Raw genomic sequence first — 25,401 nt, 5'->3', positions numbered from 1 at the left:
AACTAAATTATTGTTCATAGTAACGCCTCGTCTATATCGTATCGTAACTTAAACATGGACACCCATGATTTTTAAAAAATGAAAGGCATTGACGTTTTGTTTTTCTTTTTTGAAAAATAAATATGAAAGCTGTTTAGTGTAACGTGAATTTTTTACGCGAATTTTACTTTTTGTATTACGAATATTTTTTGAAAAATCGATTTTAATTTTTCTTGCATTTTTGCGAGTTCTTCTGGTAACATAAAATTGTGTTAAAATCTTCTTACAGGAAATTTGTTTACACCGTGTAATCGTCGAATAATATGGTAATTATTGCGGATTCGAAACTCGTGCAAAATTTCTCTCACAGTAATTGTGCCAGGATCGTTGGATTGCCACATTCATGATTAAAGCGTCAATTTACTCAGCTCAATGGACAGATCATTGGCGAGCTATTTTCTTGATTAACTAATATACAAGGTTCATGAAAAAATTAGGTTAGCTTCTTATTATGAGATAAATTAGTTTGCAAGAATTTAATTTTCTCGTCTCTGGCTTTTTAGAACAATAAAGACCGCATTAAAGTAGAATTGTTTATTGCCTTTTGTGATCGCAGTGATATTTTTAGAAAATTAATTTCTGGCTGTGATGTTATGGAAGATACAAAGTTATGATTAAAAAATGTACGATTTTATAAATACGATATAAATAATTTTATATTATTTCGTAGATAATTTCGTAGATATGCTAAATATACAAAAAGTTTACTTTTTCTGTTTCTTCTCTTATACGCACTATTTTATTTTAAAAAGTCTAATAAAAATCGTAATAGTAAAGCGTACCAGAAGCGTCTGCAAATTATTCATTGAAATGTGTTGACTAGAATAAAAAATACAATTCTAGTTTCAAAATTTGCGGTACCAATATATACGCTAAAATTTGCAACAATCCCATCAGACGCACGATGAAAATAAAAATAAAAATAAAAATAAAAACCATGGAATAGAATCGCTCGGAATCTGTAGCGAAAATCGATCGTTCAATTTCCCCTAAAACTAAATTCTCGGAGCAACCTCGCCCAGTCAATTCGCAAAAATCCCTGGTACCTCGTGTAATCAGAGAACGTCCCATTCGAGCGGATAAATTGAACAAGTCCCGTTGCCGCTCCATCGCGTACAAAGATCAGCAGGAATTTCTTAAACGTCGCTCACCGTGGGTGACGAATTGCGATTGATTTGCCCTGGTACACGGGAATAACAAACTCGACATAAACACTCGAACATAAAGTCGCGTTTCGATGATGTAAATTAGATCTATGTGAATAAGCGTAATGCAGTTTTTAATAAATATTTCTAAATTTATATATTTCGATGTACACGTATCTTGCTGAAACAAATGACAGAAATACGATATCGCGGGACGTGACATTTTTCTCGTTATTTTCGTATTTGATTGTGAAACTAATTGGAAAAAACGTTAACGATCGGTCAACGAAACGATATTTGACGCAAGTAATATTTATAAAAAAAGCATATGCAAAATTAGGATAGTCGTATGTTGTTGAGACAACCACTCGTAAGATTCTATAGAGGATAAAATTTCCGGGGTTGTAGCGTCAAGGGGGTAAATTTCGACCGGAACATCAGCCGATTTTCGTCGCACGGGACGAAAACCGGTTGCTGACACCCATGGGCTGCCGTGCGTAAATCGTTTGCATAGGACAACAATATTGGTATGCAAAGGGCAACTCTAGAGGGCGTAGAGTGACATCGCACTCCAAAGGGGTGTCAGTGATGTCGGCAGCGGATACGGGGCGTTCCACAACACTGGAACCCCATGGAGGGTCAGCCTTGGGGGCTTGCGTTAGCAGTGTATCATAAATTATACGCGCTATGTAGGTTCATGGCGACGTGTGCACACAGGGTGGAACGTGCGAAGGGACGTGTGCCTGGGAATACATTGTGTCGTAAGCAAAGAAAGATGCTAACGGATAGGATACCAGGAAATATGGATGGAGTGATTGCGAGAGGAGGAGTCTATTTGTGGTTTGGATAGCTTAATAAAATTAGATACCATATCGTATGTGTAGTAGCGACCGTATAATTAGCATTCTATTTTTGTAACTCGTAATTATTTTTGTAATTATTATTATTATACGCTGCTTATTAAAGACTCTTTCTAAGATGTTTGACGAGTCGTCAGTTTAATATATCGTAAAATTTAGTAAATTTGAATCTTCGTCATAGAAATAAATGATGTTAGGTCGTCTGAAAAGTTTCTTTCGTTTCATAAGGTGATAATAGATGAACAACAATTTCTATTTTATATTATTTTGTTGAATTAGGTATGGTCCGTTTCATTATATTTCTATTATTATATTCGTGCATAATTCAATAAACTAATATAACACAAAAAACATCGTGCGTCTATTATTTCCTTATAAAACGAAAGAAACTTTCCGAACAACCTAATATTTAGGGAAAATGCAAATAGAGGAGATAGATATATTTTACTGTGCTTCTTATCAATCTTTAAAATGTTAATAAAATACCAACTGTCGTAAATATTGTAGAAGTATTTGATGGAGAAAAAATGATGTAAATACAAAGTATAATAATAATATTTATAAATTAAATCACCGATCGACGTATAAACGTAAATCTCCGTAGAGTTAGAAAAGTAGAGGCCACGTGATTCTAGAAATAATACCGTTACCGCAAATGCTGGAATTTCTCCACGTCGAAGTTGCCACTTCTTGACCAGAGAAAAATTCAGACGAAGAATGCAAGAATGAGAAATTATGGAGGCAAAGAAGAAAGAATAAACAGCTTGGAAAAATTATCAGCATGGAAAGGAAGAGAAATAGGTGGGAATACGTAAGAATACAAGGCGAAGACAACGTTCCAGAATGCGAGACATAGGTGGAGAAACAAACAGTGAAGAAAGGGAGAAAAGGAATGTACTGGGTGGAAAAAGTGGGCAAACGAGAAAGAACACGGTGGAATAAGAGAAGCGGTCGTAGAGAAAAAGGAAAATTGTCTGCGACTTGTGACACCATTCCGGGATACCATTAGTACGCAGAAACGTACGAGCAATAGTGCATTCATTTGAATGTGTGCAAATGCACGCCCGAGTGCATAAAAGAGACCGGAACGTGCAAAACTATTATTTGCACGTGCATCTCTGGAATCCTGTAAAAAATTTAATTCCTTCAAGGGAAAGGATGTAGCTAGTACGGAGTTATGTCACTTGAGAGTCTCTTCGTATAAGTTTCTTGAAACATTTCATTTAAATAGAGAGATCCTTCAACCGAGTGACAAGATTTTGAAGAATTTTCTTTCAACATGAATATGTTGTGACGCAGTTGCTCGTTTATTTGAATTCTTAGTATAGAAAACGTTTATGTACGTACATACTGTGTGTGTTTTGAAATTTCATTAACAGAATGAGACACGAGCATCCTGACTGTATTGTATAAAATTTGAAAGCAACTTGAAAATGTATACAGTGCATAATATTCGCAGTCTAATGACTGTTATCTATAACTATCTGTATAAAATAGGGAACAATTAAAATTCAAGCCAAGCAGAATATTGACTTTAAGAGCTTAAATCATCGAAACTGGTTAAACCTTCCTTCTTCTATAAAATCACCAAAGTTCAAATTATTTAACGCATCAACTCAAAGTTGCCTAAACTTTAGAAAAGTGTTCAGTTGCCTATCTACGTTTTAGCGGATATACAAGCAAAGAGAAAGAAAGAACAATGAACTTTCAGTAATATAACACAATCACAGATCTGTCGTTACTCCGCAATCTCCAACGTTTCCACTTACCGCTGCCTCGAAGGAAATGTCTTTTATGCAATCCGCTATCTGTCGACCATCCCCCTAGTAACCTTATCTTCTCGGATATCGCGCGACTGGTTGGCGAACGTCTCTTGGAACGGCTCATAGCTCGAATTCCGGCGACGACAATTCGCGTTCGTTGGAGCGGGACAAAGTTTCCCCTTGAAAAAATTCGAAGGAAACACGATAAGGATCGCGGGCTGCTGATTCGAGAGAACGATCGCTGCCACGTCGGCAGATACGCGTAAACGAGACTGTCCTTGTTCTTTAACGATTCTCGTCGACGACGTAGGTGATCGTGATCCGGTTCGACGTCCTGACAGTTTCGAAACGGTGCGACAGCGAGAGAAAAATGAAAGGTCTGTTACTTTTCGATTGGAATGAATCGCTGTCGTGTTCTCGATTTCCAGAGTCAAGTTTCTTGAAAAGTTTCGAGAAGCAGTCCTGAAGTTTGGAATGTAAGTACAGTGAGCAACGGAGTCAATGGAAATTGTGGTTCATCGTTAACCTTTTCACGCTCTATGTTGCGCAATATTATACTTTAAAGCGATATTAAGTGACTAAACGATAAACGTATTTGTTCTCGATGAAACTATTTTTCCGTGTTAAATTCGCATTGCTCATAAATTTTATCATTTTACAATATGTTTTTCTTAGAAAAAAAATGGGGAGAATTATGTTTCTATTCTCAGTACAGATGAAGTATCGGTTTCCAAAGAACAAGGGGCATTCGGTTCTGCAGGGGTTAAGGAGATTATTTTCAAGAAAAAGTTTTTCATCGAATTTTGAATGTATTTGGATAATTTTGTCTGTTCTAATAGAATGTATGATTCCGTCAATAATTTTCTTATACCAAGTGACAAAATTTAATTCTTTTGGCCTCTACCTTGGTACAGATTGTGTGTATAACGACATAATTTGAAGAAAAAAATATAACGGACGTAAACTGTCAGCTTAGAGCTGGTTTAAGATCGCGGACTCTATTCCCGTGAGATTTGCCTCATTTTCCTCAGCTTTTACATCACCGCACAGAAAAAGACAAAAAGGCTGAAAGAAAGAAGGAAAATTGAAAATGTCGCGTACCTCTAACTCTAATCTCGTTACCTACTTCCGATCGTCGCGGGTGTCAAGAAGATGCTCATCCTCCTCTAGTTTATCAGCTCTTCGACTAATCTAATGGAATTCGCAAATCTGCCGCTAAGAAAATACTCTTCCTTCTCGCGGCTGGAAGGAAGAAAAACGACGTCACAAAAGAGGATTTCATCGGTTCCTTGTAATTTTCTCAAATTTCCCGCCAGTGAGGCTATCCGCTCACGTCGAGACAATTTCCACGGGATATGCGTGTCAGCTGTTACAAAGGAAAGCAAATATTTACACGTCGCCGACTCGGGATGTCCAATTATCGCGTCCCGAGGCGTTTTATCTCGTGCGCTAACTTTCCGACGATATGCAAAGCGGCTCTATTAATTTTCCACTACGTCGGGAACGCGAGGCAACGGAAACACGGGGAACGCGTCTGTACTGTATCCTTGAAATTTGCAACGAGGCCTCGGCCTCGCGAATGAAAATTCAAATCTACTGCATTATGGAACGCGTTTTCATTAATTTTTAATGGCGCGAGTTACATGCGGCACGCCGACAGCTGCCAAAACACCGAACGAATTCGCTTGAAATTCGGGCCTCACTGTTAGCATAAATAACCTGAGTTATATTAACTTTTATCCGGATAGCAGGTTGTAAGAACTACGCCTTGGAAAACCGAACGTATTCGGTACGGTTATGTTGAAATAATACGCTGCGAACTATCGGAAAGCGGTTTCCTTTGTTCGTTTTTTGATCATCCGCTGGAAAGTTATTCAAGTTAAAGTAGCGTACTCGAGAAAACACTGGCAAGCTGTTTAGTCGTTTCAATTTTCGTTCAATTAAAATTGCAACAACCAGAGTCGATATACGAACTCCCCATTTGTCTCTTTACTCTTTGATGTTATGAGTCATAAGATGATTGAGAACCGGACTCCATTATATCATTTCAGTATTATACAGGTTTACCTTGCTCTTCAACTTCGTTTCATCAATAATTAACAAGAAGAAAAAGGAATAACCATATATTATTCCCTCCGTAATAGCTGTACTACAGTTTTCAGTGAAAAGCATTCCACGCGACGGTGCGCGCATACCTTAACGCTGTGCAAATTATCTGGCCTCTAATAATAATTAAAAGCCCAGCATAGTTGGCACATTTGAACACTGCAAGGTTTCTGAATTTCGCGGGAAGAACCAAACGTAGTTCGAACTGTCGAAAAAATGCGGTGCTCTCGACTAGGTAAGAAAAAAAAAAAAAAAAAAAAAATAGGTGGGAAACTCGAAACCTCGGTTGAGACGGGATCGCGAATACCCAGCTAAATGTCGTGCCCGGCATTTCGCTAATTACCAACGCAACACACGAGCTACTACTAATTACGTGGTCCCGCTTAATGGGAAACTCTTAACGAGGGACAAAAGATTCGGCCCGTGAACAGGTTATACGCCACCCTGGCAGACTGTGAAACCATGCAAATTCCACCATTTATCGCTTTTAACTTTTCCCTGATTATTTTCTGCTTAAATACTATCGTAATCTCTGCGAAATATGTACTTTTACCGAATATCTTGTAATTCTTGTAATACCTTAAATTTCTATATGTATTAGATATTTATAATTTTTATATGTTTCAGAATTATTTCAAATTTTACCAATATGTAGGTATAATTCTGATAATCGAGCACTGCTAATAAAATTTCACAATTTTTTGTATAACATACATCGTAAAAGGCAATGTAGCGTATACAGAAAAGACGTGTAAGTAGTATAGGGCGTTATAAATCAGGCAAAGCATTTTAAGACGCGCGTTCTATTTCAGTCTTCTTATACGTAACAGCGTAATTTTTTAAACCAACTCTCTTGTTAACCTGAACTTTTTTAAAGCTTATATTATTTGTATGTTATGTTAAATTAATCGTTATGTAATCGATAGAAGAAACGTAGCGACGCTACGAAAATACTATAAAATATTCTTGGAGTTCGGTCGAGTAAATTCTTCGAAGTACAAAAAGCTCTTGAACTCGGAAGCTTCGGCCCTTACTTTGTTTCAGCTTCAACTGAAATACGTAAAGTATTTAATTCACAATCATACTCTATTTCTTCCGCTAGTTATAATTTCTGTACTTTATATACTTTAATAAAAATTATCTCATCGGTTACCTGTCGAAATCGATTCGATACTTCTGGAAGAAAAACTTGTGCTGAGATCTCCTTAATTTGACACGTGCAAATTCACGTGTTCAATTAACGAGAGTTTGCGTGTAATTTGTAGCAATCAAAATTAAATTGCCACTCTGTATATATTATTTACAGCTTGGCAAATCAATTACATTTTTAATATACTTATTATTGAAAATCTAATCAACCTAAAAACCACCATAAACAATAACTTGCATTGAGAGTAAATTCAATTGATCACATAAATGGTGTAATGGTACATTCGAAATTTTGATTAAAAAGAAATATATAAGATGCAACTTGTATGATAAATTCGCGAATAATTGTCAATTATTGTGGAAGTTGATTAAAATATAGAATAACAGCTACAAATTATTCGATCGATTGAAGACACGCTTTTCTACTTTACAGATGACGTTGCAGGTTTCCTGGGTCCGGCACAGAGACGTTCATCTGCTCACTATCGGTCGTTACACGTACACGAACGACCAGCGATTCAGGCCGATTCACAATGCACAGACAGACGATTGGACGCTCGAAATCAAGTATCCGCAACTGCGGGATAGCGGTTATTACGAATGCCAGGTCTCAACGACGCCGCACATGAGTCACATCGTATACTTGGACGTGATCGGTAAGCTATTTCAGACATCTTTACGTTGCACGCGTTACAAATGTTGTGTGAATGTAGTTTGTCAAAATTAGAATGATCATATTGAACTACAGTGCACATTTAATGGGAAATCGTAGAAAGTAAATTTATTTCAGAATATTTCACTTTTATCAATATGGAATTATAGAACATACATATATAGTAGTGTTTGTTTTTATGCACTCATTTTTGTAGAAAGCAAAAGTATTATATATTCTGATATAAATGGATGTGGTGAGATAATTACTGTGAATAGATATAAATAGCAGTAATTGATACTAGACGATAACTATATTGCGTTAAATTGTTATATAGTTGATCATGAAAGATGAAGATATACTCGGTTAAAAAATTTATATGGCTAAATCCTTATAGCCCAATTCGAACAACACTTAATGTTTAATTGTTAGAAATTTTATGAATAACTACTTGCTAAGTAAATTTGTATTCTATAGGTTTATATATCCTTCGCTTCAGAGAATCGCAAGAACAGCGTGGAGAAGAGTTAAAATTTGAAACTTAAATTCAACTGGAAACTGCAATAACATTTATGAATCATGACTAAGATATCGAAGAGGCAGTCTCCTAGGGATATTTCGTTTTCCTAATATATTCAGCCCTTTAATAAGATGAATTTTACATTTTCCCGCATTCCTGGCACAAGGATCTAGATTTTTGCATAACTGGGTCGCGCGGCTGCTTGTCAGCCGCCTTCAAACCGTATCATCGCGAACGATTCATCGCCGTATATGATTTTAATTAAACGTTAGTAGACGGTTAACGAAGGGCTAATTACACCGCTCTACGCAACAATTAGTTAATTCTAATCTGAATCTGCCCCAGTTCCCCGGCCATTGCGAGAAATTTAAGCTGGGCTTAAATCGTGGCACGGTGCCAATTGAACACCTGGGATTGGTTGATACCGATTTCCAGTTAAGCTACGACGTCGAACAAGGCTTTGATTACGGGAGATTACTTCCCCAACTTGAATTCCAACTGGTTAAGCTCTGTTTTCTATTCCTCACGAAACTGATACGAATGCACACGAAACACGGTAATCGTTGCTCCTGCTATCTTCTTAATCGGCATTTATACTCGTGAGACGATCCTTTATAGCCGCAGAACAGATTACGTGCTACAATTCATTTCTCTGTCAAATGTTAAGTACTTGTGGCTACACTTGCTTATTTGAGACTGATACACGTATCGTGTTTAAGACATTTTATACTCTGATTTGATTAGCGATGAAACGAATTATTATATGTCATTGCATCTGTATGCGTAAAAGCGTAAAGTTCCAACGTGTTTACATTAGATTTGACTGAATTTTGTTTTACGCGAATATAAAAACATCTAGTATCCTTAATAGATGATAGATTGAACAAAATTCGTCTATTAGGCAACGTAGTATGTTTTCCATTGGTAAAAGTTCAGATTTTCTTCTTTGCGGCATGTTTATTTACCCGATTAGTATGTGTTTACATCGATTAGTAAGCGTAGAGATTTACATAACATGTACATGATGTGCAGAGAAACGGAGCGTAAGTGGTATAGGTCGCCATAAATCAGACGAAGCATTTGAAGAGACATTTCCTATTTCATCTTTCTCCTTTTTTCATTTATGAGATAGTAACTACGAGTTTATAATATTTGTTGACTTTTCTCTGGGAGTTGGCAATTCATAAATATTTTATTCAAATCAGAATAGTTTTTATAACTTCGATCTACATGAAATGAATTTTTTTCTAGCGTGTAGGGAAAAATAGTTCATAAGCAAATTTTATACTTGTAATAATTTCGAATGATATGAATTAAAGTTAAAATGTTACGTCTGTACGACATATCAGTTTCACATCCCTTTAACCGCCAACCCCATAAAGCTCGGGAACTTATCTCGTTCTACAATCAACGTTCTGCAATCTACAAGAGAAAGTGTTAGTGCTTAGCCAACAGATGCCTCGCGTGGCACACTTACCTCGTAGATATCTACTATACTTTAACCTAAAATTCCAGTTTCGGTTACCAGTCTGCGTCCTCGATCCACATAAAATGAAATTGCCCTTACGCAAAATTAATCCTATTCGTGGTAGCGCATTAACATTTTACGTAGCATCTTCACGTAATTATGTGAAGTCTCATAATCGACGATTTGCAATGAACAATTAAAAGAAAAAGTGTAATCGAACTATTTTCCGCTTCAAGATGTCCCGTGGGAAACGAAGAGTTTCGAAGTCGTTTAAATATTCGGCAGGAAATTTCTCATCGATGGGGACAAATTGATTAAAATGGCCGATAGGAGAATGTGACGAGTCCGCTGAACATTCGACTAGTTTCATGACACATCAAACGAACCTTTCGTCGAACGTTTCGATCCTACAGAATTTGTATATCATGGGTCACAGGAAATATCGTATCTTTTCTCTTCGATTTTCCGGAAAAGGAGGTCGAGAGAAAGAGAACAAGAGTCTAAAAAATGTATCTATTTACAAAATAAAAAATATATCTTTTCAAAATATACATATACATTTTGTGGAATGGCATATTTTATTATAATAATTATTGTCATTTTGTAATAGATACATACGATGTTACATGAACATATAATTTATTTTAATGAAAAATCTTTTCATTACAAGTAAAAGGACCATATTTTATAAATCGCCTTTTACTATTTATAGCTTTACAAGTCTGTTTTACAAGCGAATTATTAAAACGATGATACAAAACTTTCTCAATATAAACATATATGTAATTATAAATCAATAGAAACCAAGCTAAACTATATACTTCATTATTTTGGATCGTATCAATATAAATTTTGGATCAAATTTGTTTGTTTAACAAAGGGTTTGTATTTCTTCGCGCCGTTTTGCAATCGATTCGTTCAATTATTTCAGAAAAATTTACATTTCAATTACGGCGTGCATTTGTTTTGCGCGCGCCAAAAGCTCGGTCGTCGCGTCGCAGCTACGCGTTATCAGCCACGTTGAAACGAAACAATCGCGTTCAGATCTCCGAGACTCCATTCGCGTTTCTCTTTCTCATAGCTCGCGCGCGAACTTTTCCACCTGGATATCAACGAAAGGGAAGCTCCCTCATTGCCTTTAATAACGTCGTCTCTGCACCTTTAGCGTGGAAAATTTACTCGAGGAAACAAAAGGAAATACGTTGGATTCTAGTCGATAAGAAACTCGACAGGAAGAGGTCAGAGCAGCGACGATGAAACGTCGCGCTAATGAAAAATAATGTCGGGATCCTTATTAGTGTTTTCATTAACCTTTATTAGCAACGCCAAGGGTGCGAGGTAACTTCGCGTTCTCCGCTTACGTGACCCTATTAAAGTAAAAATATGAACAAAGAAATTACGTTAAGCTGGTGTTACATTTTTAAATTATCGTCAGTTATCCTGTCGAGAAAAGTATAAAAAATTTAATAATACTTTCACGTAACTCTGATTGTAGTGCGTATCATCGAATATCACAGGATGTAGCGTACCTAAAAATCCTTTCTTTTTTCTCGTTTAAATGATCGGTCGATTAAAATATTGAAAAATGATTTCTAAAGTGAATTTATTTTTATCTGATTTTTATTCGATAACTTATTTACACGTAATGAATATTCGTTGTTTTGCTCCTCCTTCAATTAAATGGATGCATATGTCAGCAGTAATGAATATGTTTAAGCTGTACTCAGCTCTACTAATACTCTAGCCTCCTTCGTTAATTTCCATACTCATCTTCGTATATGTATTATCTCTCGTAATTATTCGAACAACTTCAAAAGTCTATGTGCACTGGTCGAATAATTTAAATTTCGAGCACATACAAATTCCTAATCAATAATACAATGGAAACAGCGTTCGTTATTCCAATAAATAATTATATGTATTTATGATAGCAAGGGATCTTTAGTTAACTTTTACAATAAAAATGAACTGAAGCATGAAATGTGTGCGTCGTGTGATTAATTACGAGGGTTACTGTCGTATTAAAAATCAGGTGAAAATTTGAAATTCAGGAATGGTCATTTTCATACACGTCGTATCACAGTTATCGTTAGTAGAATTATAAACACAACTAGTTGAATCGAATCATGATTCATACAAATATTGATATCCCTAAACCCATCGAAATGAGAGATTACAGAAGATCCGACGACCAACGAAGCAAAAATCGTTTATTGGTGCATGTATATGTGACCGTAGCCGCAAAGCTCGATCTAATTTGTGAGGAAATCAGTAAATTGATTGCAGGTGGGTAAATATTGCTCGGCACTATCTTCAGGTAGATGGATTCCGAACTTTCGGTAGCGAAGCCAGTCTGCAAATATTGCCACTTCCTCGCCAGGCTCGATGCTTGTACAGGAAATCGCGCTCCCGTTTGCATACCATTATTGCTACGTCGAACATCTTTGCGATACCTTCGCGGTTTTAAACTACGTGAACGGTTCTTGCAAGAATTTTGTAGACTTAGTCGCCAGAAAACAGCTGAAAAATTTGTAAAACTAGTTTCTCATTTCCGATTGTATTTTAACGTAACTTTATTAAATGGATCTCCGATTGTCGTTTAAGAGGAATTTCTCTATTTGGAAGAAATTACAGAGAATGATGTTTCATTGCCTTCATCTTTTATCTATTTCCTATCACTCGTAGTTTCTTTATAATTTAATTAATAAAAATCGTAATTTCTTAATTATTAACGTTGTATATGTTAATTATTAACGTCAAAGTGAACTCTGCTTGTTTCAATAAGTTTTCTCAATGAGATAAGACGAGTAAAGACACAAACAAATTAAGAATCGTAGTACCATATCCATCATCGAAATCTTTTTGACTAATTGTCAACGTATGGATATATTTTAGTTCGATGGACCGCTTAAAAGTAACTTGAGATGATGACCAGATTCGAGCAATATTTCTTAGATGCATTTGTCACATAGTAAGGTTAAAGAGAAATATTTATTTTCATCTTCGTCCACCTGTAAGAAACAAGGTGATCGTATGAAGTTTGAACACCAAAGAATCATTACTGACGGAGTAACAACTCCTGTAAATTAGTATCGCTAGCCTCTATTAACGCGTTAAACTCGATTTCACCTTAGCGGACGTTTCGCGTGCATGCTACTGTCGGCTCGTATTTCATCCCCTCACGCCCTAAAATGTGCCTATGAACGCTCACTTCTTCTACCCCACAACCTCTTTCGCGCGATCTGCAAATTTGCAATGTCCATGCCTTCCTACTCACCCCACTCTTCCCGACTTATTTCACCTCTATCGTTCCATTTTTTACTTTACGACGCCTTAGAAACTCACAACATTGCCCACTTCACCCGTTTTCCAGCCACTCTCCCAATCACAAGAATGTATTTGCGTCTGCTGCGTGAACCTGAAATGTAGCTGTTCATCGATCAGCAATAATCATCAACGATATCGTCGTTGACGTGTACAAGCGCATTACCTTTCAACGCCATTCATTACCTGGAGAATGGCGACGATGATGAATTAAATGAACGAACGAAAACAAAATTAAAATGCGACAATAATAAACATTGCGGTAATTGCACCGCTCGATGCCTTAAATATTTAGATTAACGCAGAAATTCAATTAAATCTTTTATTTATAAACGAAGATTTACTTACAAAGTTCGCTCGGATATCCTTCGTTTGTTGAGTCTTCGTGTTTTCCTCCCTTTCGTCCTTCCTTTCCTTGTTTGCTCACGTCCCTCCACACCATTATCGCTTCGAACCGCGTCGATCATGGAGATAACGAACAAATTTTGGTGGATCGTTGGTCGTTAACAACTTGTAAATACGTGGTAGCCAAGCGACGGAGACAAAGTGCAACATCTGCGAGCGGACAAGGCACCTTCATGGTCGGACATTAGGTCGACTTGTTCTACTGACAAGTTTCTACAGCGGCGCCACGTTGCTTCACTCGATTCACTTGCAGCACACTTCGTCGAAACTTGCTCCTTCCTCGACGCCTCTATATTCCCTGTTCTCTATCCCCGATATCTGTACAACGCGAATACGAACAGGGAAATCCTCTTCTACGAAAGTCGATAACGCGCTGTTGAATTATTATCAATGGACCGAGTAAATCCATAGACTAGTCTGGTAAAAATCGGGCCAACCTAATGTTTCGTATATTCAAGTTGGAACTTGTATTCAGGTTTTCGAAATGTAGATTTTAGTCTTCGAAAGAGAATAAGATAAGAGCCTGGAGATTTTTGGCTGAATTTAGAAATATCGGAGAAGCAATTATATTTACTTCATAATCAATTGAATCAATTTAAAACAGGTATCTTTATAAGTTAAATTGTGGATCTTCTATATTATTTGGACAAATTATAGTTTTTAGCCAATGATGTAATACTACGTTGCCTTGAATCCCTAATTATTGGAATGTACATAAATCACTCAATGCGAAAGAATTATTATCAAATGGCCGTAATTCACAAGACAAGAAATCGATCGTAAATCATAGCAGCAGCTTCTTATATAAATCATTGTTACACATAGTTCTCAGCATACGATACAAAGGGAAACAACTAGATATTAGTATCACAGAAACACGTCGAATAAACAGACATCGAACATGGTTATCAAAGGTTTCGCTAACATTGCGGGATCGTTATCAAATTTCGTGTATGCAACGTTGCCGAGTTTGATTTCCAAACCCGTTACGTAAATGAATTAGCAAGATGCGCCTTCTAACTCGATCCTGTAGCTTTCCTCGTGTCTAGGTCCTCGTTTCGTGAACGTTCGCTTTTGTGTCACGCTTCCAGCCATGGTAATTATCAAGCAATGTAACCTATCAGCGACGTTCCAATGGCAGAATTTCTAAGGTACGTCAGCATCGTATTCAACGAAGCCCGGCATGAATTGTTAAAGGCCTCCTTTGGATTCTATTTATGCTCCCTTCGAATCTCGGCTAAGGGACAGCGACGCAATCGCGACGCTCTGAAGGCACAATGCGCCCGTTGCGCGTTTCCAGAGACATCGAAGATTAATGAAATACCTTGAGGTACTGAGAACTGGGCTCAGAGACGCGCCGTAACTCGATTACTTGCGGCTGTTTAGCACGATGTCGATAAATTAAACGTTTGTCGTGCAACTTTGTAATAGATGAATAGTAAAGTTGCAGTGGTCGAAGCAAAAAGTATCTGTACGTACCGTTATATTCTAATGCGTTCCCTTTTATCTACATTTTGGTTTTACAGTGTGAAATCTGTAGTGGTCACACGAAGATTCTGCTGTAGGATAGGAAATTTTGTATTGAGCGTAATTAATTAATATGTAACCAGTAGATAAGCGGTAACGTTCCAATAAATACAGTGATGCTGTACAAATACTTGTTGTAGCCACTGTATATAGTGGTGAATTTCTATTTCTTACAATTAAGAAGAAGCATCGATCAGACAAAATTAAAAAAATATGCAGACCACAGATAGGAAGCACGATAAGGAATTTTAAAGTACAATCTCGTGTTATCAAAACTATCGATACGCATCAGATAAACATTCCAAGAATGATCCTTTGTTTGTTTGATTACAAAATTTCAGAGATTTACCACCTATTTTTAACGAGCTAATATTTGTCAGCATAACAAGCTAAGAAAAATGAATGTTGTCATATTGCCCTTGTGTGCTGTTCACATAGTACTGCATCATTAACAATTTTGAGAGATCATATGATGTGTCATTGAAATATCATTCAATAAAAAAGATGGAAGGCGAATGATGAAATTACACCGTCAAATAAAAATTATACCTATCAAATAAAAAGAAAAAGAGAAAGCTTAATTTAGGAGCGGACATGTCTCATTATGAAAATCTAAGAAGATAAAACGACGTGACGGAGAATGCTTAATTTCCATCGGAAATAGCAAAGTCTTCTGAAACTGTTTTCATTCCAAACTTCCACAGTTGAATGTCAGATACGTGCCAGATTTTACCTCCAACCTGATTCTATATTAATACAAGATATCTTGAATGATTGTCACGGAAAGCGGAATAAGCTGCAATTGAAATGAATTTTTGCTGGAGATTGGAATGAAGAAAACGATGTCGTTCCTAGGACGAAATATATATTTATGTCGATGTTTCGTATGACACTTGGACTTCTAATAGAAATATTATTTACAACTTTCAAAATTCTCTATTTGTCTTATCAATGAGATAAGAAATCTCAGAAGAAAAAAACTTGGTTGTAACCCAGAGGTGAAAAAGTACAGAGTATTTGATATAAAGATTTGTGAAGTTACTTTATTCGGATTATTTCTTGAACAGTAAACCTTAAAAAGAAAGCTTCGACTTTAGTCTTTAAGGCGAAATCTTAAATTATAAATTCGTACTAGTCTTACTGTCTGGATTCTCAAAACACATAAACTTTATTACCTGATCGATGTTACCTCGAGAAAGCACTTCGATCACGATTCCGTGGGTTCGAAACTGTACAACGAGCGATCAAAGGAACATCGTCTAATTACTATTAATACACGAGTGCATAGGGCGAAGTTTCAAGCTAAGTTCTCCTGCCTCTTTTCGAAATTGCTAGATGTTGAAACTAACACTTAAACGAATCTTCGCTCAATGATAAGACAAAGAGGCGAAGAAAGCGAAAGAGGACCAGATCTGGCGAAGTGAGATGACGTGATCAGGAAACGAAGCTCTACGATGGAATAAAGGAAAGCTCTGGAGGGGCAAAACGAATTTCTCGAAAGTTTACAACGTTATTATCCTTAAGCCGGGGCTCATAAGATCCTAGTCGAAGAACCGTGCACGCGAAATTGCTCGCACAAAGCAGATTTTAATTTTGACCAAAAGCACGCTTGGTGAAAATACTCGAATCGGCTTGGGTCAGGGAGACAACGATATTAAAAGCTCGGAAGTAATACCGCTACTGGGAGCGTTATAATGGATCGAGCGAACCTTAAAAGCTCTGGGGCCGCTTCTTCCAGTTTTAGGCCAGATTGTCCGCTACTTCGCTCTCGCTCCCAGCGCAACCTAATGGAAATCCTTAAAATTGTTTCCTACTCGACGAGATTTAACGATTCAGCCAGGATTCAGCGTAAAATTTACCATTGTCTTCTCTGTGTCCTGCACAAATTCTTCCTAGTGGTCTCGGGATTCCTGAAAAGCGATGCTCTTATGAACCGATTTCGTAACGTACATCCTCGGCGCTGCAGCAAGTCTCGGCTAATTAAGGAGGAGGGTGGTTCGCTATTTTCACTGATAAGTTGTATACTTACATAAACCTGTTGGAGAAAATTTCTGTACTTTTGAAATTTTCTTCAGATTTCGGGATTGAGTTTTGCAGAGACACAAAGGCTTTTTACGTAATCGCAAAATCCGTTTTAAGTGCTTTCAACTATGACAATATTAAAAGCATAGTCATAACAATTTTATTGCTACTTTTCTAGCCTCTGTTCGTGTTTAGGATCGCTTTTAAATTTTATCGATGAATATATTTTATATAACTCATAAAAAGATTTATCGCATTAACGCATCTGAAGGTGATTCAGACAATTCAATTAGAATTAAAGAAATGTACTCATTACTCCATCCATACATTACATTACCGTGTACACCTCATTCGTACGTATTAGAATACCTGTCGATCCTGTTCAAAATATAATGATTGATACAATGATCAATATAGAAACGATTAGTTAGTCAGGATTTGATATCAATGCAAGATAACGATGGAAACTATACAGGAGAAATTTTAAAAATTATATGCAAATATTGTAGTCAAAAACTATTTTGCAACTATTGCAATAGGATGAAAAATCTCCTTTATAAAACAAATTTTGCATTAAACAGGATCATAAAAATTCTCCCTTCATAAGATCATATTACGCCAAGCAGAATCTACTTCTGACTAGATAAAAGAAGATCATGAACCATATTCGTACCAGCAGTCACCCAATTTTTTACCGTGAAAAGTATACAACACGGGGCTTGAACGTCTCGTCTGCAGCGTGCTACCACCACTTCCGGCGCCTTTTGTCCAACTGTCGAGCGCTAGAACCACTGCAACGCGTACCACCGCACCGGTGCGCGCGAATTGAAATTTTAACCTGTTCCAACCTCGCGATTCATCGCCGCCGCAATTGCGGAATTGCCCGCGACGTACTACCGTTTCGTTCTTCTCGAACCAGCGATCGGCTGACCCTATAAATCCTAATCAAACGATCCCCGTCCGCAAGCATTTCGTTAACAGCTGCTCTCTCTAAGTATTGCACTGCACGCGATAATGTTCGCGATGGAAAATATATCGACGACTAACGGCAACCCTGCGTGGATCTTCGTTAGAATCTTCATCCGCCATTTGATGCATGTTCGCTGCTACAACGAACCTGTTCGTGAAATTTGTGGAGAATCTTGGTTTTGGAACATTGATAAATAAATTGAGACGTCGTTACGTAGTCAAGTAAATTTTTCATTGGATTAATAGCATACTTGGTATTCAATACATTCGCTGCTACGAAAATATGACTACTCTTCCCCAGAAACGATGTAGCTTCGGTTTTATCAATAATGCCTAACGAAGAAAACAAGCCTTGTTTATTCGTTTCATCGTGATAAGCGATATTCACGATGTATAATTAATCTACTGTATAACACGAGAACTCGATGTACTTGATACTTTTATGACTGTTTCAATCGCTAATAAGCAAAGTTGGTATTTGTAGCTCTTCATGTGAATTATCAACTTTTCAACCAAGTATTTGTGTATTTTTTAATTAGGAATGATTGTTGCCTTTTCCTCTTCCGTCTTTCTAGCTCTCCATATACATTCGTAAGCAGCAAACTGTACGCTGAAATAAATTACATACAAGTGCACAAATTATAAAATTCAACAGTTTTCAGCCAAACGATAATCTAGAGAATAGTCGTCAAGCTGTTTTCAGCTTAAGATGCACTCGAATTGTCGTACGTTCTCTCCCATCGTCGTACTCCCATCATATCTTTTTCCCCTAAATCCTCACATTTTAACGCCAGTGTTCGACATCCCCTTCGCATGTCTCTAATCTAACACTTCGTTTAGAACCTTCGAATTCTCCAGCAAGATTCTCCCGTCGTAGATCCATCATCCACTGTCAGCGAATTTTATCTACGTTGGTTTTTAGCCGAAGGACCTCGCACAGCGCGACAATTCAACATTTCGCGTCACGAACTACAAAACCAGAAACGCCAGATCCCGTGACTGTGGAATTTTCGCAATGGAATGTGAACACAAGTCCAGGGTAACAGAGGGAATAAAAAAAAAGGATCTGCCTGGGAAGGTCGAGAAGGGTCAACGATTCTTCGTTCGTTATTTCCGGTCGATCGCGATCGAAAGAGAGCTTTTGCTCGATTGTCGTTGTCACTGCTTTTCACGCGACCCGCTCGAGCCATTGGCGAAAACGCTATTCGAGTTGACATAATGCTCGTTTCACGCACGTACACGAGAAACGTGCATGCTGTGATCGCAGATGCCTTGTAATCGTACCTTTTACGCGACAGAAAATCCATTGACATTCCATTTTCGATGTTTTATATTCGATATATAGACATTTAACGTAGTATCGCGAGAATTTCTGAAATTTGTAAATAACGCGTGAATACGGTGCATCAAATTTTATTTGATTTTCGAGTGTTCGAAACTAAACTTCAAAGAAACAGCAAAGTATTTCTATGTAAAATGTTTCCAGGCCCTGTGATATCTTGTAATAACGATTCTAAACTATTAACAACTCAAATAATAAAACACTAGCTCTCGTTAATTAAATAAAAAATTCAAATCAAAATCTCTAGTAGACGCTGGCATAATACGTCGTTTGTCAAAGAAAACGAATATTAACGAAACGAAATGGATCTATTGTATTGTGGATCGAACAGGCTGGTAGTGTATTATTGTCAATGAGATGATCATGAATTATCGAAGTTTCGGGAAACGACGTGTAGCAGCAAGTTCGGAAGCGTGCCAACGAGGCCAACCCATGCGGTTAATTCACTCTTGCACTTCGAAACTCGATGACTCATAGATCGGTCGTCATAATTGTAGAGTAATGTCGTTACCGGTGATTGTATCGTCGGTTAGTTTCAGTCAGGCAGCCTCGAAAGTAAAACCAGCTTGGTCCATGGAAGGAAATCGAGACTGCCGTTCCATTCGTGGTTGCTCGACACGAATTTCTACATCAGTAGGCAATATACGTTCTATTTTGGCAACTATTATTTATATATATTATATTTTGTAATTATCTGCTTGGAACATTTGATCATACAATTTTGATAGAGAAGTTTAGAAGAAAAGTGATAAGGATAATTAAATCTTTAATTTGAAAAATCTGTGAATAAAGTTTATTTTATTTCATCACGTACATGGAATTGTTCAGAACTTTACAGAAGATGGTATTATGGGTTGTACATAGGCCGATAGTAGCGTTTCATAGGCTTCACAGTACGTAATGGATTAATAAAAAAGTCTTTCTTCTTTTGTTAGTGTACAAGCAGGTGTACTATTTGTCACGAAAGAATTTGATTCACAGCGAAGGTTTCAGATGTATGATTAATGTAACTTACTGACTGATCGGTTCAAATAAGTGAAAATTACTGTTTGCTTCTAAAAATGAGAGTCTGCCTCGAAAAATTAAAACACATTAGTAGAATTAGTATGGATATCGATCTGTATTTCTATACTAAATTTGGAAATTCGTACGTGATAAAATTTTCCAGATGAAGAAGAATGAAAAAGAATGATGTATCATTCAGCCACCGTATCCCTCATAAAATCCTTAATTTATAAATTGTTAACATTCGTGTTTGTGTACTGCATGTTTTACATGCCCTTTTTGTATAAAATTTAATTAAATCCTGTATTCACATTTGTAAAGATTTTATTGAAAATTACAAGGTGTCCCGTTTATAAACTACAAAAGTGTCACATAAGCTGGAAAATTACAAAAAATCAAAGTTCCTGTTTCAATTTCGTTTATTCGCCTCTCTTTTGACGCGTATCCTTTCAGAAACACTGGCGCTATTCTGATTTCATGGTCTTTGTACCATTTTACATGTCATTTTACGTTCTCAAAGGTTCTTTTCACCAACGTATTACGACCCGTGTAAACTCTGTACATTTTTTTCCAGATTAAAATTTTAGTACTCGCAAAAATTCAAAAATAAAGGTAAAGAGAAATTTGAAATATATTTAACAAAATTGATATGCATTTTTAAAGGTAGCACGTCAAATGCATTGTACTAAGTAACAACTTGCAAGTTAAAAGAGATACCTTGTCTGGATGAATACAAAGACACGCGTTAAAAAGTTTTGCGTTTAGATTCTCGCCTGTTGTTTCTTGAGACGTGTTCCAGCAGTAGCAGAAACTCAGCTTTGTTTCACTTAATTCTATGCGAAACTTTTACAAATAGTTGTTCGTTATGAGAATTCCTTTCATTCTTCTAGACGCAGTATTATTACGATATTTATCGTTAGTGGAATATCAATTAATCCATACAAACGCAGTTTTGCACCAATGAGCTTACGTACATACATGTTTGCCATGTATTTGACTTTCCTTAATTTCGTAGTATTCAGCATTTAATATTAGAATTAGCAATCTCGACAAAATAACAATTCCCGGTTCTTTTTTCTTGCGACCATTAAGAATAATTTTTGCTATAATTACTTATACACAGTATATTTTTTACTGTCAAATACTAGTGAATATAATTATGTCATTCTTATGCAAACTTTTTCATCGTGAAAGATAATAATCATGAAAATGAAATATATATTGATATTTTGTTACACTATAGCTACGTTAAGAGTTAAGAAATTTCAGTAAAAAAATCGTACATGGAATATTATTAAAAATTCCCCCCTCCAAGAAAATAGTACTTGGAATAGTATTAAAAATTTTTAAGTAAAAAGTAATACTCAAATTGTCTACGTATATTTGTTTCTTACTAAAACTAAACTTTGAGAAAAAAAAATTCGTGATATCTTCGCGACTTCGTATATTTTATGTCAGATAATCAGAAACAATTTTATTGCGAAAGATAAAACTACAATCTAGAAATGTCTTCCGAATCTACATTTCGTTACTTAGGCTCTCGAATACAATTTATCCCTTTCACTCTCAGTCCTGGAAACGTGCTTGGCATCTTGGTAAATTGCCGTAAAACAAATGAGAAAAAAGAGAGAGGTACACGCGAATAGGCACGAAGACAAAGATATCGTTGGTAGGCATCTCAATCGATAACGCATCAAGCGGGTCTTCCAGCGTTTCGCGATAAAAGCGGCTTAACAAATATTATCATAAAACCCGTAGAAATCCTGCGTATTTTCGCTTCGAAAAGGGAAGCCAAGACGCAACGATAACTCATCCTTTCTGTCTTTTTTATTCTCAACTCGCGACCACGAGTTTATCGCGTGAGATAAAATACTTTCCATACGGTAAAGCAGTTTCATCCACTCGAACCCCTGAATTGAATAACGAAACGTTTCAACCGCATTGTTCAGAGGGTGGAAAATTCTAGATGGCAGATTATGAAGGGTGGGAGGGAAAAACGTGGCGCCAGCTTAAAGAAACTGCATAATAAGCCAGACAAAAGTTAGCAGTGTTTAGCGGGAAGATTGGTTGGCTGGTCGACAGATAGTCTGTGTTGACCGAACAGCTTGCTAACGACGCGCTATTCTCTCAAGCTGTACAGCAATTATACGATATTGTTGTGTTTGTTTTAGAGATAACGAGATTTTGAGTTCGTCGCGATCTTGAAATAGCACGATCTCTGCATTGTTGCAATTCTATTAGATTATCTCTGAGAAAATGAAAGTGTAGTTCTTATAAAAATAATGGTAAAAATTTGACAGAAAAATTGAACCCAAACAAGAGCACTTTCCAATTCTCATTTTTTAATCTTATTATCAACATGTACAATAATATGAAATAATTTTTAAGTAGCCGTGACACGCTGTCGTTAAAGACAGCTCGTAGATAGTCGAACAGACACCCTTGTCTCTGTCAATATCAACGAAGAAATGATGATAAGAAGAGGCGTTATGATAAAGTAATCTGAAAAGTAGAGGCGTTCCAATATGATCAGCCCCATTTTTGTACGGTGTTGACAGAACTTAATAACGCGACCTCAAGGAAAATGAACAACCGAAACGGATTTAAGTCGGGAAGGAAGCAAGCGGCAGCGTGGAAAAGTTTTAAGGGAGCGTGGATCGTTCCTTGGCGCGGTAAATTCGGCAAAACTTCGGAACGAAAATGAATTATGGGACGATAGCGTTCCCGGATGAAAAGTAACCAACCAGTTGAGTACTTTCGTTGTTGTCCGTTCTCAACTTGATTGTTGTTTCCATTCGAAGATAGAAATCTTTTATTATCAAGAAACGCACAATTTTGCATATTTTGCGATTTATGGAAGTCAATAATAATTATTCTATCGATTAAGAAATTTCATCGACGAAATCTGATGACTACATCGTTCGTTGCAAAACACATGTTATTTTAACATTTGTACATTGTTTGAGTTTTATCGACGACAGAAAACAATGCGAACCGTTGTTGACATAAAAAGGTCTTGATGTTCATTCGGATTGTCAATTTATTCGTAGAAATTTTATCATTCGTAATAAACATGTAAATTTTGCGTAAGAATGAAGCTTGTTCCCATTTTGGGAGAGACTAGTTTCACATAGAGGTCTTTTTCCATCATTATTTTAGCCAGCTTGTTACTTTCTGAACTTTTCTAAAGACAGCTGTATTGAAAATTTGTGAAAGATTTGTGACGTGAAAATATGATTTACCATTAGAATGAAATTTACAAACCTAACATTGTCTATTGAATTTATCGAGTTCTTTTAAGTTCGTCAAATTTTTAAGAACGTACAAAAAGTGTATTGATATTATCATGAAAACAGTATATTTTTCTTACAGATAATTCAGAAATAAAATAAAAGTATGATGAAATATTTCCAGTTTAAATTTACTTTAACAAAATTCCTCTCACAAAAATTTAATAACGTAATATTTTTCCTACAGTGGCCTTTACTGTCAAAAACCTGTTATCCTAACAAAATAACAATATTGTACGATATAAAATAGTCGGGATATTTCGTCAACCACGGTATACTAAACGACTGTCATATCGAGCTCAGTTTGTGCATAAAATTTCACTACACAGACAACGACACTTCTGATAATTGTATTCCTCTAAAAACCAATCTCTCAAGATGTTACCATGGAAACTGACAAGAATTTACCACGGCGAACCGTGCGCAACAATTTTCATTTTCATTTTCAATTTTCAATTATCATTTTGAAATCTCTGAAACGCATTCATCCGCGAAATATTCCATACGCCTTTCTCTCCTTTTAAAACCCGTGTTCCTTTCCATCCAATCCATTTTTCTTCACGAACAACGATATTGACATAAATCTATTCGTAATTTCAATCCTCTTAAACAGCGCGCGGAAATAGCCGCGTTGATTTTCCCCGCGTATTTTCCGCCGAGCGGTGGCAGGAATAATCTAAATTCATTTCACCGTGAGACTCGTGTTGTATGGGGATACTAACAACGGTCGCGTGTTCTCTGCAACCGTACAAAGGGTTTCGTCGAAAGAGCAAAGGTTATCCTCGGCTCGGAAATGCAACCCTAAGGATTCCAACGTTGCTAAATGTCGACAGTTTCACGGGCCAGGGAAGCCCCAAGATTAAGTTATCGAATGGGCAACTTTTGGTTTGGAGAGGAGAAGATTTCCAACCACGAACGCATCGTGTATGCATATATGGATCATTTACTGCAAAGTCAGTAGTTTCAAGAGAGATTTTGACAAAGCTGAACCTAATGGCTTTTTACAGTTAAGCGATGCTTATACTGTGAACGTCTATGGAATTCATATCTTTCTGAATATGCAAAAGTAATGACTGTTTCTGTTGAACATCTTTATTCCGTATACTTTATATATCTCTGTTATTCAATTATTGGTACGATGTCAATTATCTAAAACAGTTTCTTTCGTTTGCTACAAGTTTTCTACTAAAAGTTGAATTTTACGGCGATAGAACGATTCTACTTTCTCATGGCGAGAAAGTAGCCGACCCAGTTTCGGATTTCTTCCCTATTTCTACCGAAAAGGCTGTGTTTTATAGACCATGATAAGTGGAGATAAAAAAAATACAACGTAAAAAGAACACGTATGTCAAATAAAATTCTAAAATAGTCAATTTCCTAACAAATTTCTACAGTGTATTAAATATAAAGAGCAACATTTTCGACTTAAATTAGCTATTACCTAATTTTATCGATATCATGATACACCGTAAAAAATAATGGTACATAAACGAAATACTCTAAATTTTATTCCGAAAAAACAATTACATTTAGCGTCTGTGATCTTATAATAGAAATATTTAGTATATTCAGACTGGAGCACAAAAGCGATAGGAATACTTAATGAACAATTGATCATCATGTAACACAACGAATTAAATTAACAAAACGAGACGACTACTAAATCAAATGCTTGGCGTTACTAACATTAATCTTATTTTATGACCGTAAACGCGTCGCAACGATTCTTTCTATCATTTTGGTTGGTTCTTCGTTTACGCCACCTTGACCGCATGAAGCGCATTTCGTATAACCAAATCGAAGCGAAACGGAGCT

General features: G+C 36.5%; 2 protein-coding genes across 7 annotated transcripts in view; one reads left to right on the top strand and one right to left on the bottom strand.

Annotated features, from left to right (window-relative positions):
• Positions 1-25,401, bottom strand: part of LOC126878131 (heterogeneous nuclear ribonucleoprotein M-like) — a 206,601-nt gene that overhangs the window by 49,636 nt on the left and 131,564 nt on the right. Inside the window, exons 13-14 of one of the 3 annotated variants that reach the window (XR_007695565.1) lie at positions 13,375-13,749; positions 7,789-13,120 (exon numbers count right to left, since the gene is read on the bottom strand). The exons of 1 other annotated variant lie outside the window; for it this stretch is intronic. The gene's annotated coding sequence lies outside the window, so the exon portion shown is untranslated. Of the gene's footprint in view, positions 1-7,786; positions 13,750-25,401 lie in introns of those variants that run through there. One more of the 3 variants, XR_007695566.1, reaches the window with a different exon arrangement.
• Positions 1-25,401, top strand: part of LOC126878145 (lachesin-like) — a 483,910-nt gene that overhangs the window by 352,908 nt on the left and 105,601 nt on the right. For 2 of the 4 annotated variants that reach the window (XM_050640681.1, XM_050640679.1), the window contains exon 4: positions 7,508-7,718. In XM_050640681.1, coding sequence (XP_050496638.1) covers positions 7,508-7,718 — 211 coding nt within the window. Of the gene's footprint in view, positions 1-7,495; positions 7,719-25,401 lie in introns of all 4 variants that reach the window. The other 2 variants (XM_050640678.1, XM_050640677.1) reach the window with 1 other exon arrangement.

The sequence above is a fragment of the Bombus huntii genome, chromosome 2 (assembly GCF_024542735.1).
Source record: "Bombus huntii isolate Logan2020A chromosome 2, iyBomHunt1.1, whole genome shotgun sequence".
NCBI lineage: Eukaryota > Metazoa > Arthropoda > Insecta > Hymenoptera > Apidae > Bombus > Bombus huntii.
This window is presented reverse-complemented; position numbering and strand designations above follow the sequence as displayed.